The following is a 26,159-nucleotide window of genomic DNA, read 5'->3' as shown; positions in this document are numbered from 1 at the left end:
AACCCCCACCTGACTACGTCACCGAAAAATTACGTCATTTCGTCGTCACATTGGCGTAATAAGGCCCACCAAAGTATGCGGAAAGTCGTCCAAAACGCGCAGACAATCACCCGAAATCGAGCAAGCTATTTCTCTCGTTTTCACGTCACAACGATCACGATTGGAGAGAGATCGTCGACGTTAGCGACTCGTTATCGGCGGCGCAGATGCCATTTCGGGCGATCGTAATTATATTTTTGCAAGCCTATATCGTGATGGTGACGTCGTAGTGACGTAATGTTTGGATGGCATATTCAGGTGGGGGTTAGGAATAACATATGCAAAATTCGTTATGCTACGCTATGCTACTGGAAGTACTTGTGGTACTAAACTATACTAGACTCAGCCAGTCCTCTTCAAAAGCTTTTCCAGGTCTTTTGACAATGAGCCATTGTTCTTAATTTAGTTTCAACGTGAATTGAAATACCAACTGATCCGATCACTTCTGTATTACGAGGCCACACAGTCTACCGTTCTCTATAAAAAACTTCCAACTTTCGCTAAACACGAGATCCACCTGCGTTCGCTGATCAAGAGATCCACTGATATTCGCACGCGAAACCGCCACAAGGTGCGTACATTTTGGTGACGTCATAGCACACACAAAATGAATTCCATAGAGCTCATATGAATATTCGAGATAAATAAAAGTAATAGCCTTCTAGCAAAAAAATGAATCTTCAATTACTGAAAATTTTAAAGCAATTGGCAAGTATTTAAGCTATTTTTGATAACGATAAGAAGAAAAATATCAATAACAACAAAAACAAGAACAAAATATTAATAACCAAAAGATCCATAGGTTTACTGCGTATCCAATTAGCGATGCATAAATATGTTACAATCAATTGTGAAACTTGGATATAATACATTGAAACTGGTCCAGTCATGTCGATATGGCCTGGCATTATTGGACACGAAATACACCTATGGACTGTTTTGTTATTATGTTGTTTTTTAATACAGCTAAGTGCTTTGAAATTTTCACTTTCACATTTGTCGCTAAAGGGCTATTACTTAATCATTTCAAAAACTTTCGAATCAGTCGAAGTCGGTAAGACCACCGCTACTGTGAAAGGTTTGATACCAATACTGGTAGGCTACTTACTACTTGGTTGTGGGCTTCGTGTCTATATATTTAAGTATACCTCTTTAGTTAAGCTTGCTGATGTCTGCCATTAAATCAAGTTTTAGTACATTTATTTTTTGAATGGCGTAAATGAACACGTTTGACTTCGTTTTTTTTATTATCATAAAAATATTATTAACTGTCCGAAGTTTACTTTCCAAAAAACAAATTACCAGGTAAAGTCATCATTTATTTGAATCAATAGTTGTGGATGACCAACAGCGTGGACCGATGGTCTTATTCTCCACTAGATTCGAACCTGCACCTACAAATCATCGCGGTGCGAGGCCAATCACGTTCTTTATAATTCCCAGCACGAGCCGAGTCTGAGAAATTTATTTTATTCTGCTCCACATTAAAATAAAATTTCATATCTTCAGCCAGCAGTTCAGCGTGCACCAGATGTCATTGGAATCGGGGTGGAGAAGTGTGGAACAGGGGCTCTTAGGGCTTTACTTGTTATGCATCCGATGATCAAAGTTGCACCCAAAGAACCTCACTTCTTTGACCGACCGTATTTATATAAATCGGGCCTAAAAGCATACACGTAAAAAACTTTTCATTGTAATTCATTTTTATGGTGACTGTTTTAACCTGAAACAAATGTTTAATGTGATAAGTATATATTGGGAGAAACACAATTCAGAACAACTTTCAAATAAATTTTATTTCTCAAATATATGTAATGCCAGGCGGTCAAATATTAAATAAAATATTTAACGTCATATGTAAAGTAAACGTGCTTTTTTCTTTTCATTGTTACTGTTTTTGCAATGAAAAAGTTCAAAACATTTTTAATGATATTTTAATTAAATTTTGAGTTATTGCCCCATTTTTAGCAGTGAGGATATATATATATATAAGAACTTTCTGGAAAAATAATTTGAATTTTCAATCAGCAAACACATGTTGATGACACTCTTTTATAGATTTGTCAGTTCATGCCAAGCACTCTAATTCATATTCTTTTTCAAACACTGTCTAAAGTGTCATGTAAAATTATCCAAAAATCCATATACATAATTACCGCCATGCAGTCGAGAACCTTGTTTGGACATTAATTTGCTGGTCTAAGGACACCGTTAAATTAAAATCAGACGGGACGCATCATATTATAAACTATAAACAAAAACATTTTGAGGCAAAAGCCTTAAAGATAATAGTTTCAAACATATCAATTAATTTATTTAATCTTTAAAATATTTTTGTTTAGACCAATGTTGGCAAAAGTTTTACCTCATGAAATATCATTTGAAAAAACACCGGCCTACTTCAACTGGGGACTCACGGTACCAGAACGTCTTCGGGAACTTGTTCCTAATGCCAAACTTTTACTTGTTTTGTGCGATCCTACAAAAAGAACATATTCAAATTTATGTCCAGGAGGTAACGATCTATCGACTCATATATATTGTGTTTCTTTTTTAAGCTTTTGAATCGCGCACCTCGCGGGGGGGATTACTGTCTTATTGTTATAATATTTACTGTTGAAAACTCTATAGTCATTGTTGTGAAACATTTGGAAGAATATCGCTTGACGTGAAAAAATGTGGCATTTGTGATAAAACTCTTGTTTTGGTATTGAAAAAGTTCATTTAATTTAATATGACTGCTATTTAAATTTGAATTTTTCGGAACTTGCTTTTCAGCTTTTGCCCAACAACATGTAAATGTAAATAAAAAGTCTTTATGATTTCAGTAATACATTTTATAACAGATATTGATGCATACTCTTAAAGCAACAACAACGTTTGAACAAATGGTTGATGATCTTCTTATACACTCCGTCAAGTTGACGGCAGAAATGAATGAAAGCGAATCGGAAATGGTGTATATAGAGCAGTTGATTGAAAAAAACAGTACTAACCATATACTAACAACTGGATTGTATTACTATCATTTACTAAGGTAGTAGATATTCTTTTTTTAGTTGTTGGTGGTATTGTTTTTCATCTCGTTTCTCCTCAACTACAGGACCAATTTCTTTGCAATTTTCAGTGGTTGAATATTGTTGATGTTACTAAGCTATTACTTTTAGTTTAGATTAATGGGAACGCCGTTTTTATTCCGCCAAGCATGACGTTTTACTTTCGCAAACTCGGTGCAACTACTCCGTATTGGTCGCGTCGGCTTTCGGCACCGCGGTTAGATATTGTACCTTTTTTCCATATATTTAAGCTTTGCTTTCTCTCTTTTGGGGGTTTTATTTTCAGTCCCAATAAAGATGAAAAACTTAAAGAATGAAATACTAGTTTATTTGGTTTTGCCAATCGTGACGCATCGATGAATATGCAAAACTTAAAGCAGTTTTTTCTCAGTCCCAATAAGGATGATAAACGTGACGATGCAATAGAGAATTTGTTATGTCATGCTAGAAGTTCACGAAGGTAACCACACGAAGTAGGTAACTTCACGAAGGGAAGTACTGATACAATACAATATAGAATGAAGTTCTAGTTTATTTCGCCTCGCCAATCGTGACACATCGATGAAGATGCAAAACGCCGTTTGACACTGCGCTACTGTACTTATTTTCAATATTTTTCACAGATGGTATAAGGTGTTCAATATGAGCGATATATACATCGTAGACGGTGAGGAACTTATATCTAATCCTGCTAAAGTCATAAAAGAGGTGAGTATAGATAGATAAACAATTTGACCAATACCTATGATCCAAGATCAAATTAAAGCAGTTGCTCCAGGAATTAGAGATTATAACCTAATTTCAACGATAGATGCTTTAAAGCAGCATTTTATTATTATTTTTTTTTCATTAATAAATACAAGCTGTTTATATTATTACAATGCTCTACGCACAGAAATGAAATAAACTGAATAACTAAATTAATGCAATTAGAAAAATTTGCCATGACTCTTGTTTATATAATTCTCTCATTTTTAATTGTTTTTTGGTTGCTTTAGGTTCAAGACTTTCTTCACATTCCAGAGTTTGTTTTACCAGAAAATATTCCAAAAGGACCGTCAGGGTTTTCTTGCTTTGCCAAACCTTTAGTAGTGGAAAGAAACGGCGTTTTAGTCGCAGGAACAGCACGTACTTCTTGTATGACTGGAAAAGGAAGGACTAGAAAAGGAGCATGGGGTATCGCGAACCCGGAATATATGGAAAAACTTCGCTTATTTTTTGCACCATTCAATGAAAAACTATATAAACTACTCGATCGTAGATTTAATTGGTGACGATCGATTAAACGTTAATTCAACTGCGTCATCATGCACATATCATGTGCTCTAGAAATTATACCGCTTAATTTAGGGCAACGAAAAGATATTTTATGATGTAGCATAAAATATTAAATCTGTTAGTAGTGGATTACCCGCTCTCTTCCACGAAGACGAGTTTGCTAGCAAACGATTCTCAATTTCTAACTAACTCGACCCTAACCAACGTAAGATATTTATGTAAAATGGTATTATTTAGATGCGAAAGTACTAAATGGTTTTATTGCGAAAACGGATATGGTGGAAATAATCTATTCTATTACAAGCCTTAATTAGTCTACATTGTTTTTGGTTTTCAGCATTGAAGTCAAAAATCTTATTGATTGTTTCAATTTTAATTTATCTCCATATCAACGTCGAGGAAAATAGTGATTGAATAAATGAAATGCCGTCATACTTATATCAACGTTTCTGTTATACATAAGCGTTATTCTGAAACATGGCTAATATGAAGGTAGTTACAAACTTCTATAAAAGCATATAAATCCCAGATCAATCATGTGAAATGTCCCCCATCCCAATTGTTTTTTTTCTAGACGTATTTAAATGGAATGCTTTACAACGCCAGTTGACCAGTATTTACTAGAACCTAGAGTAGACATAATTTCGCATAATTTTCTCAGCTTCTGACATTCCCATTCTTGCTTGTAACATTACTCTGAAGTTTTTGTCACTTCTGAATAAGTAAGTGAATTACTACAAAACATGATCAATCTAACGTTTAATTAAACCTCACTTTCATACAACTTCATCACAATACGTTTATGGAAGCGAAAACAGTGAAGCACTATCTCGGACTAGACATACTGATGCTATGCGCAAGCAAGAAAATTTATTTGATACTAATATTTGTAAGTTGAGCAGACAATATACAATAACCATAAAGTTTAAACTTGCAAACAAAATAGTAGGATGAATAAAGGTTATCACATATTATAATGTGACTTAATTGCGTAGTCGAAATGTTGTCAATCAGTGCACGAATTACTCCATCTCTGTTCATATTCATTATATATGTGAACTGTAAATTAACGTTGTCCATCCGGAAGGTATGTCATACCGAAATTTTACAAAGATGAAATGTCTTTTTATAATAAATAGTTGTTTCATCCAATAGAAAACACTGATACAGCTTTATAAGTAAAAGTAAATATAAATATATATTTTATATGAAAATCCAGTCGTGTTCAAAGACACGCTAACAGTGAAAATTAATATCGTATTGTAGTTAAAGACGCAGTACGCGTTACCAATCAGAAAACTAATGATCTAACATGTACATATATAAGTAAAGACTAAAAATACAACCTGGAACGAAGAGATTAAAAGAATAAAGTTGACAATTTTTATCAATTAGCATTTCTGTCATGTAATGTTTTTAAACAAAACGTTTACTGAAACATATGCCTGCTAAAGACGTATTTGCATAAAAATAAAGGATATGAAAGCACATATACATAACATTTTTGGTGAATTTTCATCGCAAATACAGTAGCTCAAATTTAATGGTATATATGTGAAGTATATTATACAGTGATATTTGTGCACAAAATAACAAAGACAAAACTGAAATAGGAATTGGTAATTTAATTGATGGGAAATCGAATGACAAAAGCGTGAATCTTGGTCAAACAGAATAAAAATGGGATAAAAATACGTATGGAACACAATTCACAAACTCTGTTCACATATAGCACTGTAAAAGCGAATATTAGAGTGAAAAAAATCTTGGAAATTGGCTATTCTAATAGTTTTAAGCCCAAGAAATAATAAAACCAATGATTTAATGCCTCAATATATTGTGCAACTCTCTCGTGCACATTGAACACCAAGCAAGTATGTGCTCATCATGTCTCCTATAGTTCATCATCTTCAATAACCTGGAAAATTATGTTTAAGATACTAATGCAATATTATTTCATAGAAAGTATAATAAGGTCCATCGGTTCGAATTTCAGCATTCCCATAAACTAGAAAACATATAAATACGGTATATATATATCAGCAACTGGTATGCATTTTTACTTTGGCCAGCACCTAAACCAGTGCTTTCCAACCGGGGTTTTGGGAGTTCTGTAAGGCTCGGTAAAAGTTTCTCATTGAGTGGAGTTAATACATATTTGTGTGAAATTTTCTGCTTTAATACCTATCACAAATAAAAACAGAAATTTGCATGAGTATATGGATAAGTGCATTAATATTTCATTGAGCAACACTGAGATACGCTATAGAAGTTTGTGAGCAAAATCCAAGAGCAGAGGGTCATCGAATTTCTTTCATTTTATCTTCTGTAATAACTTTTCATTGTTGTTGTTGGAGAGTCCAATACCAAAACATTTGTTTTTCATACATCTATGGGTGTTTTCAAATGATTTTTATATAATAGGGTTTCTCTGCCAAGCCCAGTAGCATATCAGGGGTTTCACAAGGGTAAGCACTGCCCACAAAAGTTACTCACGCGTTGACCCCGGTTACGACTCCACTTTTCTGATATTGTGGATGAGAAATGAAAGATAAACTGAGTATCGAAGGCTTTATTATGACAGACTTATCATTTGAAAAGACATTTTCAAATAAATATTAGCTTAACTGAAGACTGGATTGTAAATAAACAATACACGTCGCAATGTCCACAAGATTTAATACAATTTTGACTAGACTAGTTTCATTTGACATTTAGCAATCGTAGAAAACAATCGATTATCTTTGATGGCTTGTTAAGAACTCACGGTAATATCATGTCCTTCTAATTGAATTTCATATTCGACTCCACCACCTCTACTTGAAGATTGAGTCATTTCAATTTGTTCAATTGTTGGACTGACAGCTCTAAGATGTGGACGGTCAAAGTACATATCCTAAAATATATTACTTTACATAACATTTTCAGGGTTTTCTCATATGCAAAACAAGAAAAGCAAAGTGGGACTTGAAAATGTTGTTTAATGTAGAGAGATTACTTAGGAATACACTATTAATAAGGAGTCGCACTTAGATTCGATATTTAGACTCCACTTGTATGTGTTTATTTAGCGAAAGACAATTTATTAATATTATGTGTGGTCGCCATAAAAATTGATCACTCAGATTTCCTTCTATTTGTCTCTCAGTGTTTAATGTCATGATGAAGATCTTCGTCTCTTAGGAAAGTTCATTGTTGTTTATTCAGCTGGCATTTCTTGCGCCTAATATATTCATCATCATATCTACACCAGTTATTAGAGAATGTGGTATTTGACTATGCCACACTTTTTCTTTTATGTAAATTTCTTACATTCGATAATATGGCGTGGATAGTTAAATCTAAATTTTAATTTTTCGTCTTATATCAAATCGAAAGTCGTTTTTAATTTGGGAAAACGTACTCTTTTTTTTGGTACCGACTTAACAGCTTACCGATTAAGGCATTACAAAGAGATATTCAACGATAAAATATTATTGGATTGTAAATGTGATGAACAGGTCAAGTTACCTCCACCACTACGCGAGATCTCCAAAAATCTGATGTTCTTTCGATCTGGGGTTCGTTATCCCACAATTTCATATCCCTTTGTATCTTGTTCTTTCTTACGAAATAAATTCCAACCACAATGAGTGTAACGAGTACAAGAAAACTCATCACAATTAGAAAAATGAAAAGCCAAACTGAAAATGATATATACACATGAAGGAAAACGATACAAAATGCTAAGAACTAAATTTTTTTTAAATTTTCATGAGAAATTAAAAAATCTGTATGTTTATGGTAGTATGACGCTGAGTCGACTATACGTAAATTCCTGGATGGTATCTTAGCGCCTCTCTTTTATCATCGCTTTACCTGTGTGGCAATGGACACAGGATTTTAACATTAATTAGGAAGATCATAGAACAACAGTCCTAACAATACCCCCATATGTTCAAAATGAACAAGTATTTAGGTATCAAGTCGTTTTAGTTTTGAGAAATTGTATCAAACATGTTACAAAATAGCATTACAATCTTAAATAATAAACATGGTCGTCCGTCTACCTTTGAATCAAATGTTTCAAAATTATTCTTACTCTGACATTCCCTTTTGTAGTATATCTTAACAAATTATTAGGCATATTTTTTTTTAATTGATTCTTCACTTTGTAGCACTTTGATGAGCTCAAGCGCATTGTGGATCAATGTAAAGTCGGTACATTGATATGCGCACCAACATCAAAACGGATCGATCAAACCAAAACTACGGTTCTGCAATCCAGACCGCAATAGCTATAGGTTCTGATTTTCTCAGTAATATTTCTTCAAATTCTACTTACGATCTGAGCATTTGCTTCCACTGAATCCCGTCATGCAATAACAACTTCCTATTTGAGGTTCGGTGGGAGGGCTCATATTGCAAGTTCCAAATGGTGCGTTACAGTTCGTATTACTAGAGCATATCACAGCTAAAGGAGACAAATGAATAAGTTAACTATCACATTTCACGTATTTTTTCACAAGGGATGAAATTTCTGTCTACCTATATACAAACAATAAAATAAGTATACATGGGAAATGCCATATCAAAACGCGAAAAAAATTTCTGGCAAAAATAGTCCAGAAGGAAAACGCGAATTAAAATTTATTTCATGTCTTGTTTTGTACTATCGCTTTCCGCTCACCATTTTTGTTAACATACTCAACTTTTGTCGACTTTTTGCAACCGAAATGGCTAATAAAGTCTTTGAGTATTACAATTGCCATGGTATTCCCTGCGAAAATACCTTTGGTACAGAAAATTAAGATTTATCAAACTAAAGTTAACTTGCAATTCTTATCAAAATCATTTAAAAGTGGACTGCGTTTTGATGCTAAACTCGGGTTTTTTAATACCAAGTATACACCTGCGCATACTGTGTTCACTCCTGGAAATCGTACGTAATTTGGTAAACAGTCGCATTCAGCAACACCAGATGAAGCGTTGCAATAAGTGGAATCTCTTTGACAATATCCTACAACATTCGGATCTTGACACAACGCATCGTTGTTAGCTGAAAAAACCGACAAAATCACTATTTATTTATATTTATTATTGACAGTGCGTTATAAAAAAGCGAAATGTCATATAATTCTACGGTTAATGTGTCACAGCCTTCACGCATTGATACAACTATGAGAATAAAATATAAATTGGATATATCTATTGTATCATTGATTTTCTGAATCTAGAATAATTATGACGACAATTTAAAATGCAGATTTTGAGTTTACAGTGTCACCAGAAAGATCAATAAAAATGACGACTTAAGTGTTTATCTTTTTCAATGTAAAGATATAATATGCAGTATACTTCCAATAGAATTGACTGAACTATTGACGTCTACTTGTAGGCCTCCCACGGTGCAATTGTTGTTATCCGGTGAGCAATTTCCACTACTTGAGGCGTTCTGGAATAATATTATTACATCGTTCACTAAATCAAAGCTGCAGATTCGTGTTAAATTTAGTCCCGTATCTTCCATATGTTTCTACAAGTGAACTCAACTCAACTCAATATCCAAATATGTTTGAAAGAAATATAGATTGGATCGTTTGCATAGCAATACCACATGATATTGAGTAAAAATTAAAGAAATACACTCACCACATAGGTAGTGAAATCGTTTTGCAGTGACTGTGTTGTTGCGGCGGATGTGGAATCAAGTTGCACAGTATAGGCAACGATTACGCTGCCTTCACTAAATCCTACCACTATAACGCCGATAAATCCTGTTGTGTTTTGATATATATCTGTCAGCTGGATATGATAATATATATATTTTAGTATTGTACAATTTTTGATATATATTTACAATCATTTCGTTGTAAACGCCTAAAAATAACTAATTAGTTACTAGAGAAGCTCTTCACTTTTACAAAAAACATTGTTTTTATAGTAACTTTCTGTTGAAGGTATAACGTTACTAATTTCGGAACAGATGAAACAGGAAACTACGTAACTATGATGTTTGGCAAGATACATGTGATCATCATGCAAAAAGCAACGCTTGGCAATTGTTGAGGAAGAATATACATTGAAGTGTTATTTAGTGCACAATACGATGAACAATTATTTACAGTTTTTATAGATAAAAATGTTTTAATTCTGTTGAATATGATTTTTGAATCGATATAACAATGAAAAAATTATTAATTTTGGTCGGTAACATGTTCAACATCACATACCAGCTCTGTAGATTGTATTTGAAGTTCCTGATAAGCATCTGTACTTGGGTCCTTCAAGTCTGAGCTGAAATCCTGCACCAGTCTCATGTCACAACCAAATGCTTTGACTGATAACAAAATTAAAAATATGCAATAAACGAACATAAAGCACCACCATCGTACATTTTTCACTGGACCACGTCTCTTTCTGGCGTCTGGTGCTATGAAATTGAATTAAAATTCGACACTCTTAACTTGATTTTGACTAGCGTCTAGTGCGGCTTCATAAAGCAATGATGACAACATTCACCCATTGTTTCTTCTAGTCGAAAACAATCTGGTCAACTAATTGCCGGAAATCATGCGTATTCGTCGACAAGCTCAGAATAAAGTACTGTAATAGACCTTCGTTTAAGTGGCGCACCTCGACAATTTCGCTGTTTTGGCATATGATATGTATATGCATTTGACAATCCGCCATAAAATGACCTCAAAGACCTTAAAAATACTTGTCAATTGCCATTTCTTTGGGGTGACAAAGCTGAAGACCGAGTTTTTAAATATACTATACAGCAATTTCACTGTAAAAATTCACAACAGACTTCCCCAAAAAATAATTAGCGCAAATCGTCTGAGGTGAAAAAACTATTGATGACGTCATATTATGGCGTCGCCATTGTTCACTGAATTACACCATAAATTTCAAAATATTGGTAAATATTGTACGATGTAGTAGTATAGAATTTTAATTCGCATGGCTAATGGCGGAAAAGACTAATGATGGTATAAGCGCCACAGAACATATCAACAACAGCAACTGAGCTGAGAGCGAAATATGTTCTGATGTAGTCTTGGTATTTCAGAAAATGCATTTGACAATACCATTGTTGTTTATCTACTAGTCTGATAGTATGAAAATATTACCTCCAACACAAGTCCCGTCGTCATTTTTAGAAAAGCCAGGTATACAGGGACAATCGGATCCAATACCGTCACGAAACCTACAGTAAGAATTCGCAACACCGGAACAGTAGTTTGTATTCGCCAAGCACTGATTTACTGAAAGAAAAAAGATACATACATTTCATTATAGAGTTTATAGTTTAACTTTACGTAATACTATTGAACAAAATAGCAAGATCTTCCAATTAAATGCAAAAGAATAATCTTGAAATAGAAATTCTTGCCAAGATAATTAAAACAAGCGTAAACTCATTTTCTTGAACGTGTATGTCTTATAAACATCTTCGGATAAATCCAACATATACAAGTCATAGTGAAATAATAATAAATGCGAATTTGAACGTTTAAATTACACTATATAGGAGAGTTTTAGCGAATGAATACATGCTAAAATGTTTGCTGAAAAAAGGATTGAATGAAACACGGAACATCGTTATTATTAATCAGTGTAATCAATAGTAATAAATTCATTAGGCAGTAACAAATTTCTTTTCAAGTATCAATTTAGAATATAACTTAATCTTAAAAGTATTGACAATATACCTAATTCTACAAATCTCAACCCTATCATAAATACTTTTACATATTTGAATAAATTAATTTTATTTGTATATTAGTGGAGAAATTTGATGTGTGTGTAATTTTATCATCGTAATTTTTGTCATTCAAAATGCAATCGCCAAAAAAATATATTTGCTACTCGCCATCAATGGGGCCACTTGTGAATGACTCATTGCCAAAAGTTGATGACGGAATTGCTCCAGTTGATACAGTAGTAATTTTCAATGTATGCGAAGTTGTTATAGCAAAATCGGAAGATAGGGTTGTAGAAGCTGTCGTAGATGCTCGGTGTGTCGAAATTGTATCTGTTGTTTCTCGTTCAGTTATTGTATTAGGCAGAATGCTACTTTGCCCTGTAGTAGTTTGATAATTAGGTGCTTCTTTGCTAAAAGTTGTTGACGGAATTGCTTCAGTTGATACGGTAGTATTTTTCGATGTATGCAAATTTGTAATACCAGAATCCGAGGATGTAGTTAAAGACGCTGTCGTAGCTGCTCGATGAGTCGAAATCGTATCTGTTGTTTCTTGTTTAGTCACTGTTGTAGGTAGAATGCTAATTTGCTCTGTAGTAGTTTGATCGGTAGATGGCTCGTTAATAAAAGTTGTTGAAGAAATTGCTTCAGTAGATACAGTAGTATCTTTTAATGTATGCGAAGTTGTAAAACCAGAATCTGAAGATGTAGTTGGAGACGCTGTCGTAGATGCTCGATGTGTCAAAATTGTATACGTTGTTTCTTGTTCAGGTAATGTTGTAGGCAAAATGCTACTTTGTTGGGTTGTAGTTCGATCGATAGATGGCTCGTTGCTAGAAGTTGTTGACGGAACTACTTCGGTTAATACAGTAGTATATTTCAATGTATGCAAAGTTGTAATACCAAAATCGGAAGATGTAGTTAAAGACGCTGTCGTAGCTGCTCGATGAGTCGAAATCGTATCTGTTGTTTCTTGTTCAGTCACTGTTGTAGACAGACTGCTACTTTGCTGTGTAGTAGGTTGATCGGTAGATGGCTCGTTGCTAAAATTTGTTGACGGAATTGCTTCAGTTGATACAGTAGTGCTTTTCAATGTATGCGATGTTGTGATACCAGAATCGGAAGATGTAGTTAAAGACGCCGTCGTAGATGCTCGATGTGTCAAAATTGTATCGGTTGTTTCTTGTTCAGTTACTGTTGTAGGCAGAATGCTACTTTGCTGTTTAGTAGTTTGATCGGTAGATGGCTCGTTGCTAAAAGGTATTGACGGAATAGCTTCAGTTGATTCAGTAGTGTTTTTCAATGTATGCGAAGTAGTGATACCAAAATCAGAAAGTGTTGTTGAAGACGGTTTCGTAGATGCTCGATGTGTCGAAATTGTATCTGTTGTTTCTTGTTCGGGTAATTTTGAAGGCAAAATACTACTTTGTTGGGTGGTAGTTTGATCAGTAGATGGCTTGTTGGTAAAGGTTGTTGACGGAATTTCTTCGGTTGATACAGTAGTATCTGTCAATGTATAAGAAGTTGTAATACCCGAATTGGAAGATGTAGTTAAAGACGCTGTCGTAGCTGCTCGATTGGTCGAAATCGTATCTGTTGTTTCTTGTTCAGTTACTGTTGTAAACAGAACGCTGCTTTGCTGTGTAGTAGGTTGATCGGTAGATGGCTCTTTGCTAAAAGTTGTTGACGGAATTGCTTCAGTTGATACATTAGTATCTATCAATGTATGCGAAGTTGTAATACCAGAATCCGAGGATGTAGTTAAAGACGCTGTCGTAGATGCTCGGTGTATCGAAATCGTATTTGTTGTTTCTTGTTCAGTTAATCTTGTAGGCAAAATGCTACTTAGCTGTGTAGTAGTTTGATCAGGGGATGGCTCGTTATTAAAAGTCGATGACGGAATAGCTTCAGTTGATAAAGTAGTATCTTTCAATATATACGACGTTGTAACACCATAATCGGAAGATGTAGTTAAAGACGCCGTCGTAGATGCTCGATGTGTCAAAATTGTATCGGTTGTTTCTTGTTCAGTTACTGTTGTAGGCAGAATGCTACTTTGCTGTTTAGTAGTTTGATCGGTAGATGGCTCGTTGCTAAAAGTTGTTGACGGAATAGCTTCAGTTGATACAGTAGTGTTTTTCAATGAATGCGAAGTAGTGATACCAAAATCGGAAAGTGTAGTTGAAGACGCTTTCGTAGATGCTCGATGTGTCGAAATTGTATCTGTTGTTTCTTGTTCGGTTAATGTTGAAGGCAAAATGCTACTTAGCTGTGTAGTAATTTGATCAACGGATGGCTCGTTGTCAAAAGTCGTTGACGAAATTACTTCAGTTGATACAGTAGAATCTTCCAATGTATGCAAAGTTGTAATAAAAGAATCGGAAGATGTAGTTGAAGACGCTGTCGTAGATGCTTGATGTGTCGAAATTGTATTTGTTGTTTCTTGTTCGGGTAATGTTGAAGGCGAAATGCTACTTTGTTGGGTAGTAGTTTGATCGTTGTTAAAAGTTGTTGATGGAATTTCTTCAGTTGATAAAGTAGTATTTTTCAATGTATGCAAAGTTGTAATACCTGAATCAGAAGATGTAGTTGAAGACGCTGTCGTAGATGCTCGATGTGTCGAAATTGTATCTGCTGTTTCCTGTTCAGATAATGTAGTAGGCAAAATGCTACTTAGCTGAGTAGTAGTTTGATCAGCGGATGGCTCGTTGTCAAAAGTCGTTGGTGGAATTGCTTCAGTTGATACAGTAGTATCTTCCAATAAATGCGAAGTTGTAATTACAAAATCGGAAGATGTAGTTGAAGACGCTGTTGTAGATGGTCGATGTGTCGAAATTGTATCTGTTGTTTCTTGTTCGATTATTGTTGAAGGCGAATTGCTACTTTGTTGGGTGGTAGTTTGAACCATAGATCGCTCGTTGTCAAAAGTCGTTGGTGGAATTGCTTCAGTTGATACAGTAGTATCTTCCAATAAATGCGAAGTTGTAATTACAAAATCGGAAGATGTAGTTGAAGACGCTGTTGTAGATGGTCGATGTGTCGAAATTGTATCTGTTGTTTCTTGTTCGATTATTGTTGAAGGCGAATTGCTACTTTGTTGGGTGGTAGTTTGAACCATAGATCGCTCGTTGTTAAAAGTTGTTGACGGAATTGCTTCAGTTGATACAGTAGTATCTTTCAATGTATGCGAAGTTGTAATACCAGAATCGGAAGATGTAGTTAAAGACGCTGTCGTAGATGCTCGATGTGTCAAAATTGTATCTGTTGTTTCTTGTTCAGTTAATGTTGTAGGCAAATTACTACGTTGTTGGGTGGTAGTTTGAACAGTAGATGGCTTGTTGTTAAAGGTTGTTGACGGAATTGCTTCGGTTGATACAGTAGTATCTGTCAATGTATGCGACGTTGTAACACCATAATCGGAAGAGGTAGTTGAAGACGCTGTCGTAGATGCTCGATGTGTAGAAATTGTATCTGTTGTTTCCTGTTCAGGTAATGTTGTAGGCAAAATGCTACTTAGCTGTGTAGTAGTTTGATCAGCGGATAGCTCGTTGTCAAGAGTCGTTGACGGAATTTCTTCAGTTGATATACTAGTATCATTCAATGTATGCGAAGTTGTAATATCAGAATCGGAAGATGTAGTTAAAGACGCTGTCGTAGATGCTCGATGTATCGAAATCGTATCTGTTGCTTCTTGTTCAGTTACTGTTGTAGGCAGAATGCTACTTTGCTGTTTAGTAGTTTGATTGGTAGATGGCTCGTTGCTAAAAGTTGTTGACGGAATAGCTTCAGTTGATACAGTAGTGTTTTTCAATGTATGCGAAGTAGTGATACCAAAATCGGAAAGTGTAGTTGAAGACGCTTTCGTAGATGCTCGATGTGTCGAAATTGTATCTGTTGTTTCTTGTTCGGGTAATGTTGAAGGCAAAATGCTACTTAGCTGTGTAGTAGTTTGATCAGCGGATGGCTGGTTGTCAAAAGTCGTTGACGAAATTACTTCAGTTGATACAGTAGTATCTTTCAATGTATGCAAAGTTGTAATAAAAGAATCGGAAGATGTAGTTGAAGACGCTGTCGTAGATGCTTGATGTGTCGAAATTGTATTTGTCGTTTCTTGTTCGGGTAATGTTGAAGGCGAAATGCTACTTTGTTGGGTAGTAGTATGATCGTTGTTAAAAGTTGTTGATGGAATTTCTTCAGTTGATAAAGTAGTATTTTTCAATGTATGCAAAGTTGTAATACCTGAATCAGAAGATGTAGTTGAAGACGCTGTCGTAGATGCTCGGTGTGTAGAAATTGTATCTGCTGTTTCCTGTTCATGTAATGTAGTAGGCAAAATGCTACTTAGCTGAGTAGTAGTTTGATCAGCGGATGGCTCGTTGTCAAAAGTCGTTGGTGGAATTGCTTCAGTTGATACAGTAGTATCTTCCAATAAATGCGAAGTTGTAATTACAAAATCGGAAGATGTAGTTGAAGACGCTGTTGCAGATGGTCGATGTGTCGAAATTGTATCTGTTGTTTCTTGTTCGATTGTTGTTGAAGGCGAATTGCTACTTTGTTGGGTGGTAGTTTGAACCATAGATCGCTCGTTGTTAAAAGTTGTTGACGGAATTGCTTCAGTTGATACAGTAGTATCTTTCAATGTATGCGAAGTTGTAATACCAGAATCGGAAGATGTAGTTAAAGACGCTGTCGTAGATGCTCGATGTGTCAAAATTGTATCTGTTGTTTCTTGTTCAGTTAATGTTGTAGGCAAATTACTACGTTGTTGGGTGGTAGTTTGAACAGTAGATGGCTTGTTGTTAAAGGTTGTTGACGGAATTGCTTCGGTTGATACAGTAGTATCTGTCAATGTATGCGACGTTGTAACACCATAATCGGAAGAGGTAGTTGAAGACGCTGTCGTAGATGCTCGATGTGTAGTAATTGTATCTGTTGTTTCCTGTTCAGGTAATATTGTAGGCAAAATGCTACTTAGCTGTGTAGTAGTTTGATCAGCGGATAGCTCGTTGTCAAGAGTCGTTGACGGAATTTCTTCAGTTGATATACTAGTATCATTCAATGTATGCGAAGTTGTAATATCAGAATCGGAAGATGTAGTTAAAGACGCTGTCGTAGATGCTCGATGTATCGAAATCGTATCTGTTGCTTCTTGTTCAGTTACTGTTGTAGGCAGAATGCTACTTTGCTGTTTAGTAGTTTGATTGGTAAATGGCTCGTTGCTAAAAGTTGTTGACGGAATAGCTTCAGTTGATACAGTAGTGTTTTTCAATGTATGCGAAGTAGTGATACCAAAATCGGAAAGTGTAGTTGAAGACGCTTTCGTAGATGCTCGATGTGTCGAAATTGTATCTGTTGTTTCTTGTTCGGGTAATGTTGAAGGCAAAATGCTACTTAGCTGTGTAGTAGTTTGATCAGCGGATGGCTGGTTGTCAAAAGTCGTTGACGAAATTACTTCAGTTGATACAGTAGTATCTTCCAATGTATGCAAAGTTGTAATAAAAGAATCGGAAGATGTAGTTGAAGACGCTGTCGTAGATGCTTGATGTGTCGAAATTGTATTTGTCGTTTCTTGTTCGGGTAATGTTGAAGGCGAAATGCTACTTTGTTGGGTAGTAGTATGATCGTTGTTAAAAGTTGTTGATGGAATTTCTTCAGTTGATAAAGTAGTATTTTTCAATGTATGCAAAGTTGTAATACCTGAATCAGAAGATGTAGTTGAAGACGCTGTCGTAGATGCTCGGTGTGTAGAAATTGTATCTGCTGTTTCCTGTTCATGTAATGTAGTAGGCAAAATGCTACTTAGCTGAGTAGTAGTTTGATCAGCGGATGGCTCGTTGTCAAAAGTCGTTGGTGGAATTGCTTCAGTTGATACAGTAGTATCTTCCAATAAATGCGAAGTTGTAATTACAAAATCGGAAGATGTAGTTGAGGACGCTGTTGCAGATGGTCGATGTGTCGAAATTGTATCTGTTGTTTCTTGTTCGATTGTTGTTGAAGGCGAATTGCTACTTTGTTGGGTGGTAGTTTGAACCATAGATCGCTCGTTGTTAAAAGTTGTAGACGGAATTGCTTCAGTTGATACAGTAGTATCTTTCAATGTATGCGAAGTTGTAATACCAGAATCGGAAGATGTAGTTAAAGACGCTGTCGTAGATGCTCGATGTGTCAAAATTGTATCTGTTGTTTCTTGTTCAGTTAATGTTGTAGGCAAATTACTACGTTGTTGGGTGGTAGTTTGAACAGTAGATGGCTTGTTGTTAAAGGTTGTTGACGGAATTGCTTCGGTTGATACAGTAGTATCTGTCAATGTATGCGACGTTGTAACACCATAATCGGAAGAGGGAGTTGAAGACGCTGTCGTAGATGCTCGATGTGTAGAAATTGTATCTGTTGTTTCCTGTTCAGGTAATATTGTAGGCAAAATGCTACTTAGCTGTGTAGTAGTTTGATCAGCGGATAGCTCGTTGTCAAGAGTCGTTGACGGAATTTCTTCAGTTGATATACTAGTATCATTCAATATATGCGAAGTTGTAATATCAGAATCGGAAGATGTAGTTAAAGACGCTGTCGTAGATGCTCGATGTATCGAAATCGTATCTGTTGCTTCTTGTTCAGTTACTGTTGTAGGCAGAATGCTACTTTGCTGTTTAGTAGTTTGATTGGTAGATGGCTCGTTGCTAAAAGTTGTTGACGGAATAGCTTCAGTTGATACAGTAGTGTTTTTCAATGTATGCGAAGTAGTGATACCAAAATCGAAAAGTGTAATTGAAGACGCTTTCGTAAATGCTCGATGTGTCGAAATTGTATGTGTTGTTTCTTGTTCGGGTAATGTTGAAGGCAAAATGCTACTTAGCTGTGTAGTAGTTTGATCAGCGGATGGCTCGTTGTCAAAAGTCGTTGACGAAATTACTTCAGTTGATACAGTAGTATCTTCCAATGAATGCGAAGTTGTAATAACAGAATCGGAAGATGTAGTTGAAGACGCTGTCGTAGATGCTTGATGTGTCGAAATTGTATTTGTTGTTTCTTGTTCGGATAATGTTAAAGGCGAAATGCTACTTTGCTGGGTAGTAGTTTGATTGTTGTTAAAAGTTGTTGATGGAATTTCCTCAGTTGATAAAGTAGTATTTTTCAATGTATGCCAAGTTGTAATACCTGAATCGGAAGATGTAGTTGAAGACGCTGTCGTAAATGCTCGATGTGTCGAAATTGTATCTGCTGTTTCCTGTTCAGGTAATGTAGTAGGCAAAATGCTACTTAGCTGAGTAGTAGTTTGATCAGCGGATGGCTCGTTGTCAAAAGTCGTTGGTGAAATTGCTTCAGTTGATACAGTAGTATCTTCCAGTAAATGCGAAGTTGTAATAACCAAATCGGAAGATGTAGTTGAAGACGCTGTCGTAGATGGTCGATGTGTCAAAATTGTATCTGTTGTTTCTTGTTCGATTAATGTTGAAGGCGAATTTCTACTTTGTTTGGTAGTAGTTTGAAACATAGATCGCTCGTTGTTAAAAGTAGTTGACGGAATTGCTTCAGTTGATACAGTAGTATCTGTCAATGTATGCGAAGTTGTAATACCATAATCGGAAGATGTAGTTAAAGACGCTGTCGTAGATGCTCGATGTTTCAAAATTGTATCTGTTGTTTCTTGTTCAGTTAATGTTGTAGGCAAAATACTACTTTGTTGGGTGGTAGTTTGATCAGTAGATGGCTTGTTGTTAAAGGATGTTGACGGAATTGCTTCGGTTGATACAGTAGTATCTGTCAATGTATGCGATGTTGTAACACCATAATCGGAAGATGTAGTTGAAGACGCTGTCGTAGATGCTCGATGTATCGAAATTGTATCTGTTGTTTCTTGTTCAGGTAATACTGTAGGCAAAATGCTACTTAGCTGTGTAGTAGTTTGATCAGCGGATAGCTCGATGTCAAGAGTCGTTGACGGAATTTTTTCAGTTGATATACTAGTATCATTCAATTTATGCGAAGTTGTAATATCAGAATCGGAAGATGTAGTTAAAGACGCTGTCGTAGATGCTCGATGTATCGAAATTGTATCCGTTGTTTCTTGTTCAGTTAATGTTGTAGGCAAAATGCTACTTTGTTGGGTAGTAGTTGTATCAGTAGATGGCTTGTTGGTAAAAGTTGTTGACGGAATTGCTCGAGTTGATACACTTGTATTTTTCAATGTATGCGAAGTTGTAATACCAAAATCGGAAGATGTAGTTGAAGATGCTTTTGTAGATGCTCGATGTGTCAAAATTGTATTCGTTGTTTCTTGTTCGGGTAATGTTGTAGGCAAAAAGCTACTTAGCTGTGTAGTAGTTTGATCAGATGTAAATTGTGACGTTGTTGATTCGGTTGGGTTTGGAGTAGAAGCTGATTTTGTCGTTTTGCCCACAGCAATGGTCTCAGGTATTTTCTCCAGAGTCACTGGTTCGGTCGTTTCCTCCATAGTAACAGATTCGGATGTGTCTATGGTCGTCAATAGCTCAGTAGCTTGTCGAGAAATATCAGTTTCAAATGTCTGTGTCTTATCATGTGCAGTTGCGGTAGGTATAAGTATCGTCCCTTGTTCAGTCATGCTCTGTGTCGCTGTTGGCTGTGCCGTTCCCTGTGTGTGCATTGGTTTAGATTTTTTGGATGTTTCTGGTGTACTTATTATTACATATGTTTTATCTGTAATACCTACCGTGGACTTTTTCAGTGTAGAGAATGGTTCGGTCTTTTCTCTTGTTGCGACTGTATTTTTTTGTGTCGTTTCCGCTTCGGACTTGGTAGCGATTTCTCTCGTGGAAGAAGCTTTTACCGTTTCATGGGTAGACGTTTGTTCTAATGCATCTTGCGTAGTAACTGTTACCATCGTTTGTCTTGAAGTATCTGTTGTAGTTTTTGTCTGTGTAGTGAATGGCTTCGTACTTCCATGTGTCGACGAAAGTTCTTTCGTTTCATAGTTAGAAATTTGTTCAGACGACCTTGTTTGTGTAGCGACATGATCAGTAGTTTCTTGCGTTGGGAAGAAGCCTGTCGATTTTTGTGTGGAATCTTCTTCGGTTCCTTTCTGTGTCGTAGACGCTATTTCAGTTAATTGTTGTGTAGGTTCATATTCAATTGCTTTTGGTGTTGTCAATAGTTCAGTTGTTTTTATGTCATTTTCTACAGTCTCAGTCGCCATACGCCCAGTAGCGATAGTTTGCATTGTTACTCTGGCATCAGTAGTATGTTGTGTAAAAAATTGTTCAGTTACTTTTGGCGTCAAAAACATCTTGGTTGTTTCATGTGTAGACGTTGATTGAGATGTAACTAGTACAGTCGCTTGCTCTGTAGTAAACTCTGCTGTAGATTTTTGTGTAATGAATGGTTTAGTATGTTCTTGTGTTGCGTCATGTACAGCTATTGTTTGATTTGTAACGAATTTGGACGTTTCTGGCATGGCAACTGTTTTAGTTATACTCTCTGTGGTATCTAATTCAGTTGTATCCTTCGAAGTCACTAATACGGCTGCCCCTGTTGTCAGTCGCGCTGTTGTTTTTTGAGAAATGTCGGATTCCATAAGCTGTATAGTAACTCCTGCAGTGATAATGGGTTTAAGAGACGTGATTAGTTCTGTCATATTTTGTGTGGCGTAGGATTCAGTGGCAGATTCCGTTGGCTCTGTTATCGTCAATGCCTCAGTTGTTTGTTGTATTTTGGTAGTTTCCGTATTACTCATTGCCTCAGGTTCGACAGCAGCGGAATTTGGTTCAGATGTTTCTTGCATTGTCACTAATTCAGTAGTATCCTGTGTTGTGATATACTCGTGTGTGTCCGATACCGCAAGTACCTCAGTTGTTTGTCGAGTTGAGCCAGTTTCCGCCAACTGTGTTACTACTCGTTCAGTAAAAATAGTAGTTTTTGGTGTCGTTTCTTTTTCATCAGTTGTTTGTGTAGCGACTGAGCTAGTTATTTCTTTAGAAGATGAAGGTTTTTTCGTTTCATTGGTAGACATTAGTTCTGATGCATCTTTTGTAGTAACTGGCGCATTTGTTTGTTTTGAAGTAGCTATGGTAATTTTGTTCGTAGTGAACGGTTTTGTACTTTTCTTTGTCACCGATGGTTCGGTCGTTTCATACGTAGACATCGGTTCAGTTTTTTCTTGTACAGTTATTAGTTCCGTCGTTTTCGCTGAAAAAAGCATGGTGGTCTTTTTCTGTGCTGTGACTTGTTCCGTTGTTTCTTGTATTGTAGAAAAACCTGTCCATTTTTGTGTAGAATCTACTGTAGTTTCTTTCTGTGTTGTCGATGCTAATTTAGCCAACTCCTGCGTAGTGCCATATTTAGTGGCCTCTTGCAATGTGGATAGTCCAGTTGTTTGTATGTCGTTTTCCGCAGTTTGCGTCGTCACAAGTTCAGTGGCGATAGTTCCCGGTGTTATTTCGGCTTCAGTTGTATTTTGGGTAGAGAATTGTTCAGTTATTTCCTGTGTCGAAAATAAATTGGATGTTTGATGGTAAGAGGTTAATTCAGATGTATTTTGTCCAATCAAAGGTACAGTGGTTTGAAATGAAGTAACTACTGTGCCACTTTCAAGTGTAGTAGATGGTTTTGTCATTTGCTGTTTTGCGACTTCTTCAGTTGTTTCATCTTTTGCAATGACTTCTATTGTTTCCAGTGAAGCGTATGTATCAGTTACTCTTTGTGTCATCAGCGGTTCAGTTGTTTCTGGAGTTAACGATTCGGTGGCCTTTTTAGTCGGCAATATCCCAGTCGTTTGTGTGGAAATGGCAGATTCGGTTGTATGTGTCGCCGGAGGCGTTGTCGCGACGGATGTTTTTACCAACTTCCCCAATTCGGTCGTGTTTTGTGTAACAATTAGTTCAGCTATTTCTGATGTCGAAGAGGGTGTGGTCATTTCATAGGTAACCATTGGTTCGGATGTTTCTCGCAAAGTCACCAGCCCATCAGCTTGCTTTGAGATATACTCTTTTGTAGATTTCCGAGTAGTGAATGTGAGTTCCTGTGATGAGTCTTCTTCTGCCATTTCTCGAGTTGTACCGAATTCTGTCGTTTTTTGCACGTCATCTATTTCAGTTGTACTCTCCGTGGTCCCTGATTCGGTTGTTTCCTGTAAAGTCACGGGCACGGATGCCCCTGTTATCATTTGCGCGGCTGTTTGTTGAGGACTGTTGCTTTCAGTAGTCTGTATAGTCACTCGTGCAGTAGAAATGGTTTTCTGCATGGAGCTTTTTTCTGTCGTATTTTGTGTAGCGACGGATTTAGTGGCAGATTCAGTTACCCCCGTCCTCGTCACTTCCCCAGTTGTATGTTTTATTATGTCAGTCCCATTTTCATGCGTCGTGTCATATTCGTAACCAGCAGAAGTTAGTTTTGTTGATCTAGATTCTGTCGTATTTTGTAATAAGATTGGTTCTGTTATTTCATAAGTTGAAAAACTTGCTGTTGTCGTTCGAGTAGGAGTTGGTTGAGATGTTTCTTGCACTGTCACTATCTCAGTTGTATTCCTCTTTTCTTTCGCCGAGGCTAATTCGATCGATGCCTGTGTACTGACGAATTTCAGCTTCACGGTAGTATTTAATTCATCAGTTGTTGTTTGATGTATATCTGTTTCTACAGGCTGTGTCATTATATCAGTACTCTGTGTCGTGATAAATTCTGTTGTGTTTTTTGTGACGAATGTTTCAGTTGTATTCCGTGTTGTCGACGCTCCAGTTATTTGTTGTGGAGTCGCTGATTTGATCTCTTCTTGAGTCGTCAATAAATCAATCGTCTCTTGAGAAGTTTCAGCTGTGTCTGTCGTGGATGAGGATGTAGCTGCAGAGCTCAGTGTTGTTCCAGGCTCCGCAATATATTGTGTTGTGACTTGTTCAGTTGCTACTTGTGTCGCAGAGGGTTCGGTTGTTTCAAGAAAAGGCATTGATTCAGATGTTTTTTCCACAATCGCTAATTCAGTCGATTGTTCTGAAGTAACTGCATGTGTTCTTCCTTCTGCAGCTACTTGTTCAGTTGTTTCTAGATTTGTTTCATGATCTGTCGTTTTTTGTGTAGTAGGTGCTCCTTCAACTTTCTCTGTCGTCCAAGGAGATTCGTTTGAGGTGAAAACTTCGGCTACTTGTGTCATCAAAGGTTCGGTCGTTTCATAAGATGACATGGGTCCAGATGTCAAAGTAATGGCAGTAGTTTCGCCTGCTGTAAAAAAATGTTCAGTCGTGTCTAGAGTTGTAAAAATGTCTGCTGCCTTTTGTGTAATAGATGTCTCACCTCCTTTATCTGTCGCCGACGAAGATTTGTTAGATGCCTCTGCAGTGGAATATTTGGTTATTTTTGTCGCATTCTGTACTTTGATTGTTTCAAGGATTTTTTGTGTGGCGACAGATTCAATAGTTATATCTGAACTCATTGGGTTAATTGGTACTTTTGTTGTATTATGTTGAGTCGTTTCTCCCAGATTGACTGAATCTGTAATTTCGATTTTTGTTGGTTCATTAGTTGTGTATTTTGAAGAGATTTGTTGAAGTATTTTTTGAGTCGTAGCTTGTTCCTGTGTAATAACAAATTCTGTTGCGTTTTGTTTAATCAGCCGTTCAGTTGTTTCTTTTGTAGGGACTGGCATGGTTATTCGTTGTCCTGTCGTCACTTGTTCAGTTTTTCGATTAGTAACAGGTAGCTCAGTAATTTTTTGTGTCATCACTGAATCAGTTATTTTATTGGAAGAGACTGATTGTGTTGTGCCTTCTCCAGTTACTGGCTCAGACGTTGCTTGAGATGTGACTTTCTCCACTGTAGTGCCGGGTGTAATCGTTCCTACCGTTGACACCATTGTACTTAATTGTTGCGAAGCAACTGAATTAGTTGTGTGTATTGTTATCGTAGATTTATCTATTTCTTCTGTGCTCGTTAATTCTGTCATTTTTAGTGAATTGGATGTTGTTATTTTCTTCGTCGTTTGCTGTGCTTTTCCGAAAAGTATGGCAATGTATAACGCCAATAATTTGTATCTCCACATTCTGTGTGTCTTTATTACAATCTCTGCTTTAACCCTACTTTTTATTACATAATTTCATTAGATATGATGCTATTCTCCCGTCCAAAAATAGGATAGAAAAAAGCTTACTGAATTTTAAACCCAACATAATTTTCATAAAATAAACGTTTCTCCACCATTTCTAGTGTTCAGCACAAGCATAAAATGCAGTCCAACACCTTGAAAACAAGATGTGCCTTATGATTACAGAATTCTCTTCATTAATCAGTTGGGTATGACTCAAAGCTATTTCTTACACACAATTTAAGTATTTCTCAAAATAGTAAATTTCAGGTATTTGCTTTGTATAAATGATATAAAAGATACAACTTTCAGAACAAATTAATATTACGATTACGGTTTTTCTGACAAAGAACGAATCCGAAATCTAAGTGCTATTGATATTCATTTGATAAAGCTCACGTTTTTAACTCTTGGATCTTACTCACACATCACCTACTAGATGTTGTGTACCTTTACTATTGTCTTATGAATAAAGTTCTGATCTGCGAGATCTCAAATATATGTGTATTAATGAATAACATATTTTTTCAATCAATGAAATTCAACAATATAAAATTAAATATATATATCAGTTTATGTTAAAAATGCTCGGATCGTTAACCGACACGTGTTCAGCAAGGCTAAAGCACAAATAATATCGATTATATGTTTAACATTCTGGAACTATGAATATTTCCGGAAGTAAACGTCTTACAGTTACACCATTGCGTCATGCCAATGCATCACTCTCTTCAGTCTTTAAAAATACTAAGGCGTATAAATATTTTCTTTGTTTGCTCTTCATGTGTACATCAATTTATAATGGGAGCAATGTGAATTGAGTTTGTTTAGTGGGGTTTAGTCCGCGGCAACAATAATTCGCTTAAGAAAAAATCCTCCACCCCTTGAACAAATATTCTAACACATACCATTTTTCGAAAATTGTAGCGTGAATGATCCTAACGAATTTGCGCAAAAGTTGAGTTGCGTAAAACAGAACAAATTTATTGAGCAATTTTTGAAGCGTATTGTCCGTCAATAATGAATATCATCTTACAGTGTTCTATATTTAGTGGCT

The 26,159-nt window shown here is 36.1% G+C and overlaps 2 protein-coding genes across 6 annotated transcripts in view; one reads left to right on the top strand and one right to left on the bottom strand.

Moving 5' to 3' along the window:
- The window catches only part of LOC120346826 (heparan sulfate glucosamine 3-O-sulfotransferase 1-like), a 7,685-nt gene extending 2,353 nt beyond the window's left edge, over nucleotides 1–5,332 (top strand). The window contains exons 2-5 of one of the 4 annotated variants that reach the window (XM_078114988.1): nucleotides 2,382–2,554; nucleotides 2,886–3,076; nucleotides 3,719–3,803; nucleotides 4,094–5,332. In XM_078114988.1, coding sequence (XP_077971114.1) covers nucleotides 2,382–2,554; nucleotides 2,886–3,076; nucleotides 3,719–3,803; nucleotides 4,094–4,369 — 725 coding nt within the window. In that variant the 3' untranslated portion in view covers nucleotides 4,370–5,332. Of the gene's footprint in view, nucleotides 1–445; nucleotides 611–1,548; nucleotides 1,716–2,381; nucleotides 2,555–2,885; nucleotides 3,077–3,718; nucleotides 3,804–4,093 lie in introns of those variants that run through there. The other 3 variants (XM_078114990.1, XM_078114989.1, XM_078114991.1) reach the window with 3 other exon arrangements.
- LOC120346585 (uncharacterized) lies at nucleotides 5,227–26,159 on the bottom strand. 2 transcript variants are annotated; one of them, XM_078114983.1, is made up of 11 exons: nucleotides 20,750–26,159; nucleotides 12,232–20,671; nucleotides 11,489–11,623; nucleotides 10,586–10,692; nucleotides 10,005–10,157; nucleotides 9,711–9,807; nucleotides 9,265–9,411; nucleotides 8,698–8,826; nucleotides 7,884–8,056; nucleotides 7,141–7,269; nucleotides 5,227–6,291 (listed from the first exon to the last, which is right to left on the bottom strand). In XM_078114983.1, exons 1-11 carry the CDS (start codon nucleotides 25,058–25,060, stop codon nucleotides 6,268–6,270), a joined length of 13,845 nt encoding a protein of 4,614 aa, XP_077971109.1. In that variant the 5' UTR covers nucleotides 25,061–26,159; the 3' UTR covers nucleotides 5,227–6,267. The 2 variants fall into 2 exon arrangements, with proteins under 2 accessions (XP_077971109.1, XP_039272281.2); XM_039416347.2 differs by having other exon boundaries at nucleotides 12,232–26,159.

Source organism: Styela clava, chromosome 8, assembly GCF_964204865.1.
Source record: "Styela clava chromosome 8, kaStyClav1.hap1.2, whole genome shotgun sequence".
NCBI classification, from domain to species: Eukaryota; Metazoa; Chordata; class Ascidiacea; order Stolidobranchia; family Styelidae; genus Styela; species Styela clava.
This window is presented reverse-complemented; position numbering and strand designations above follow the sequence as displayed.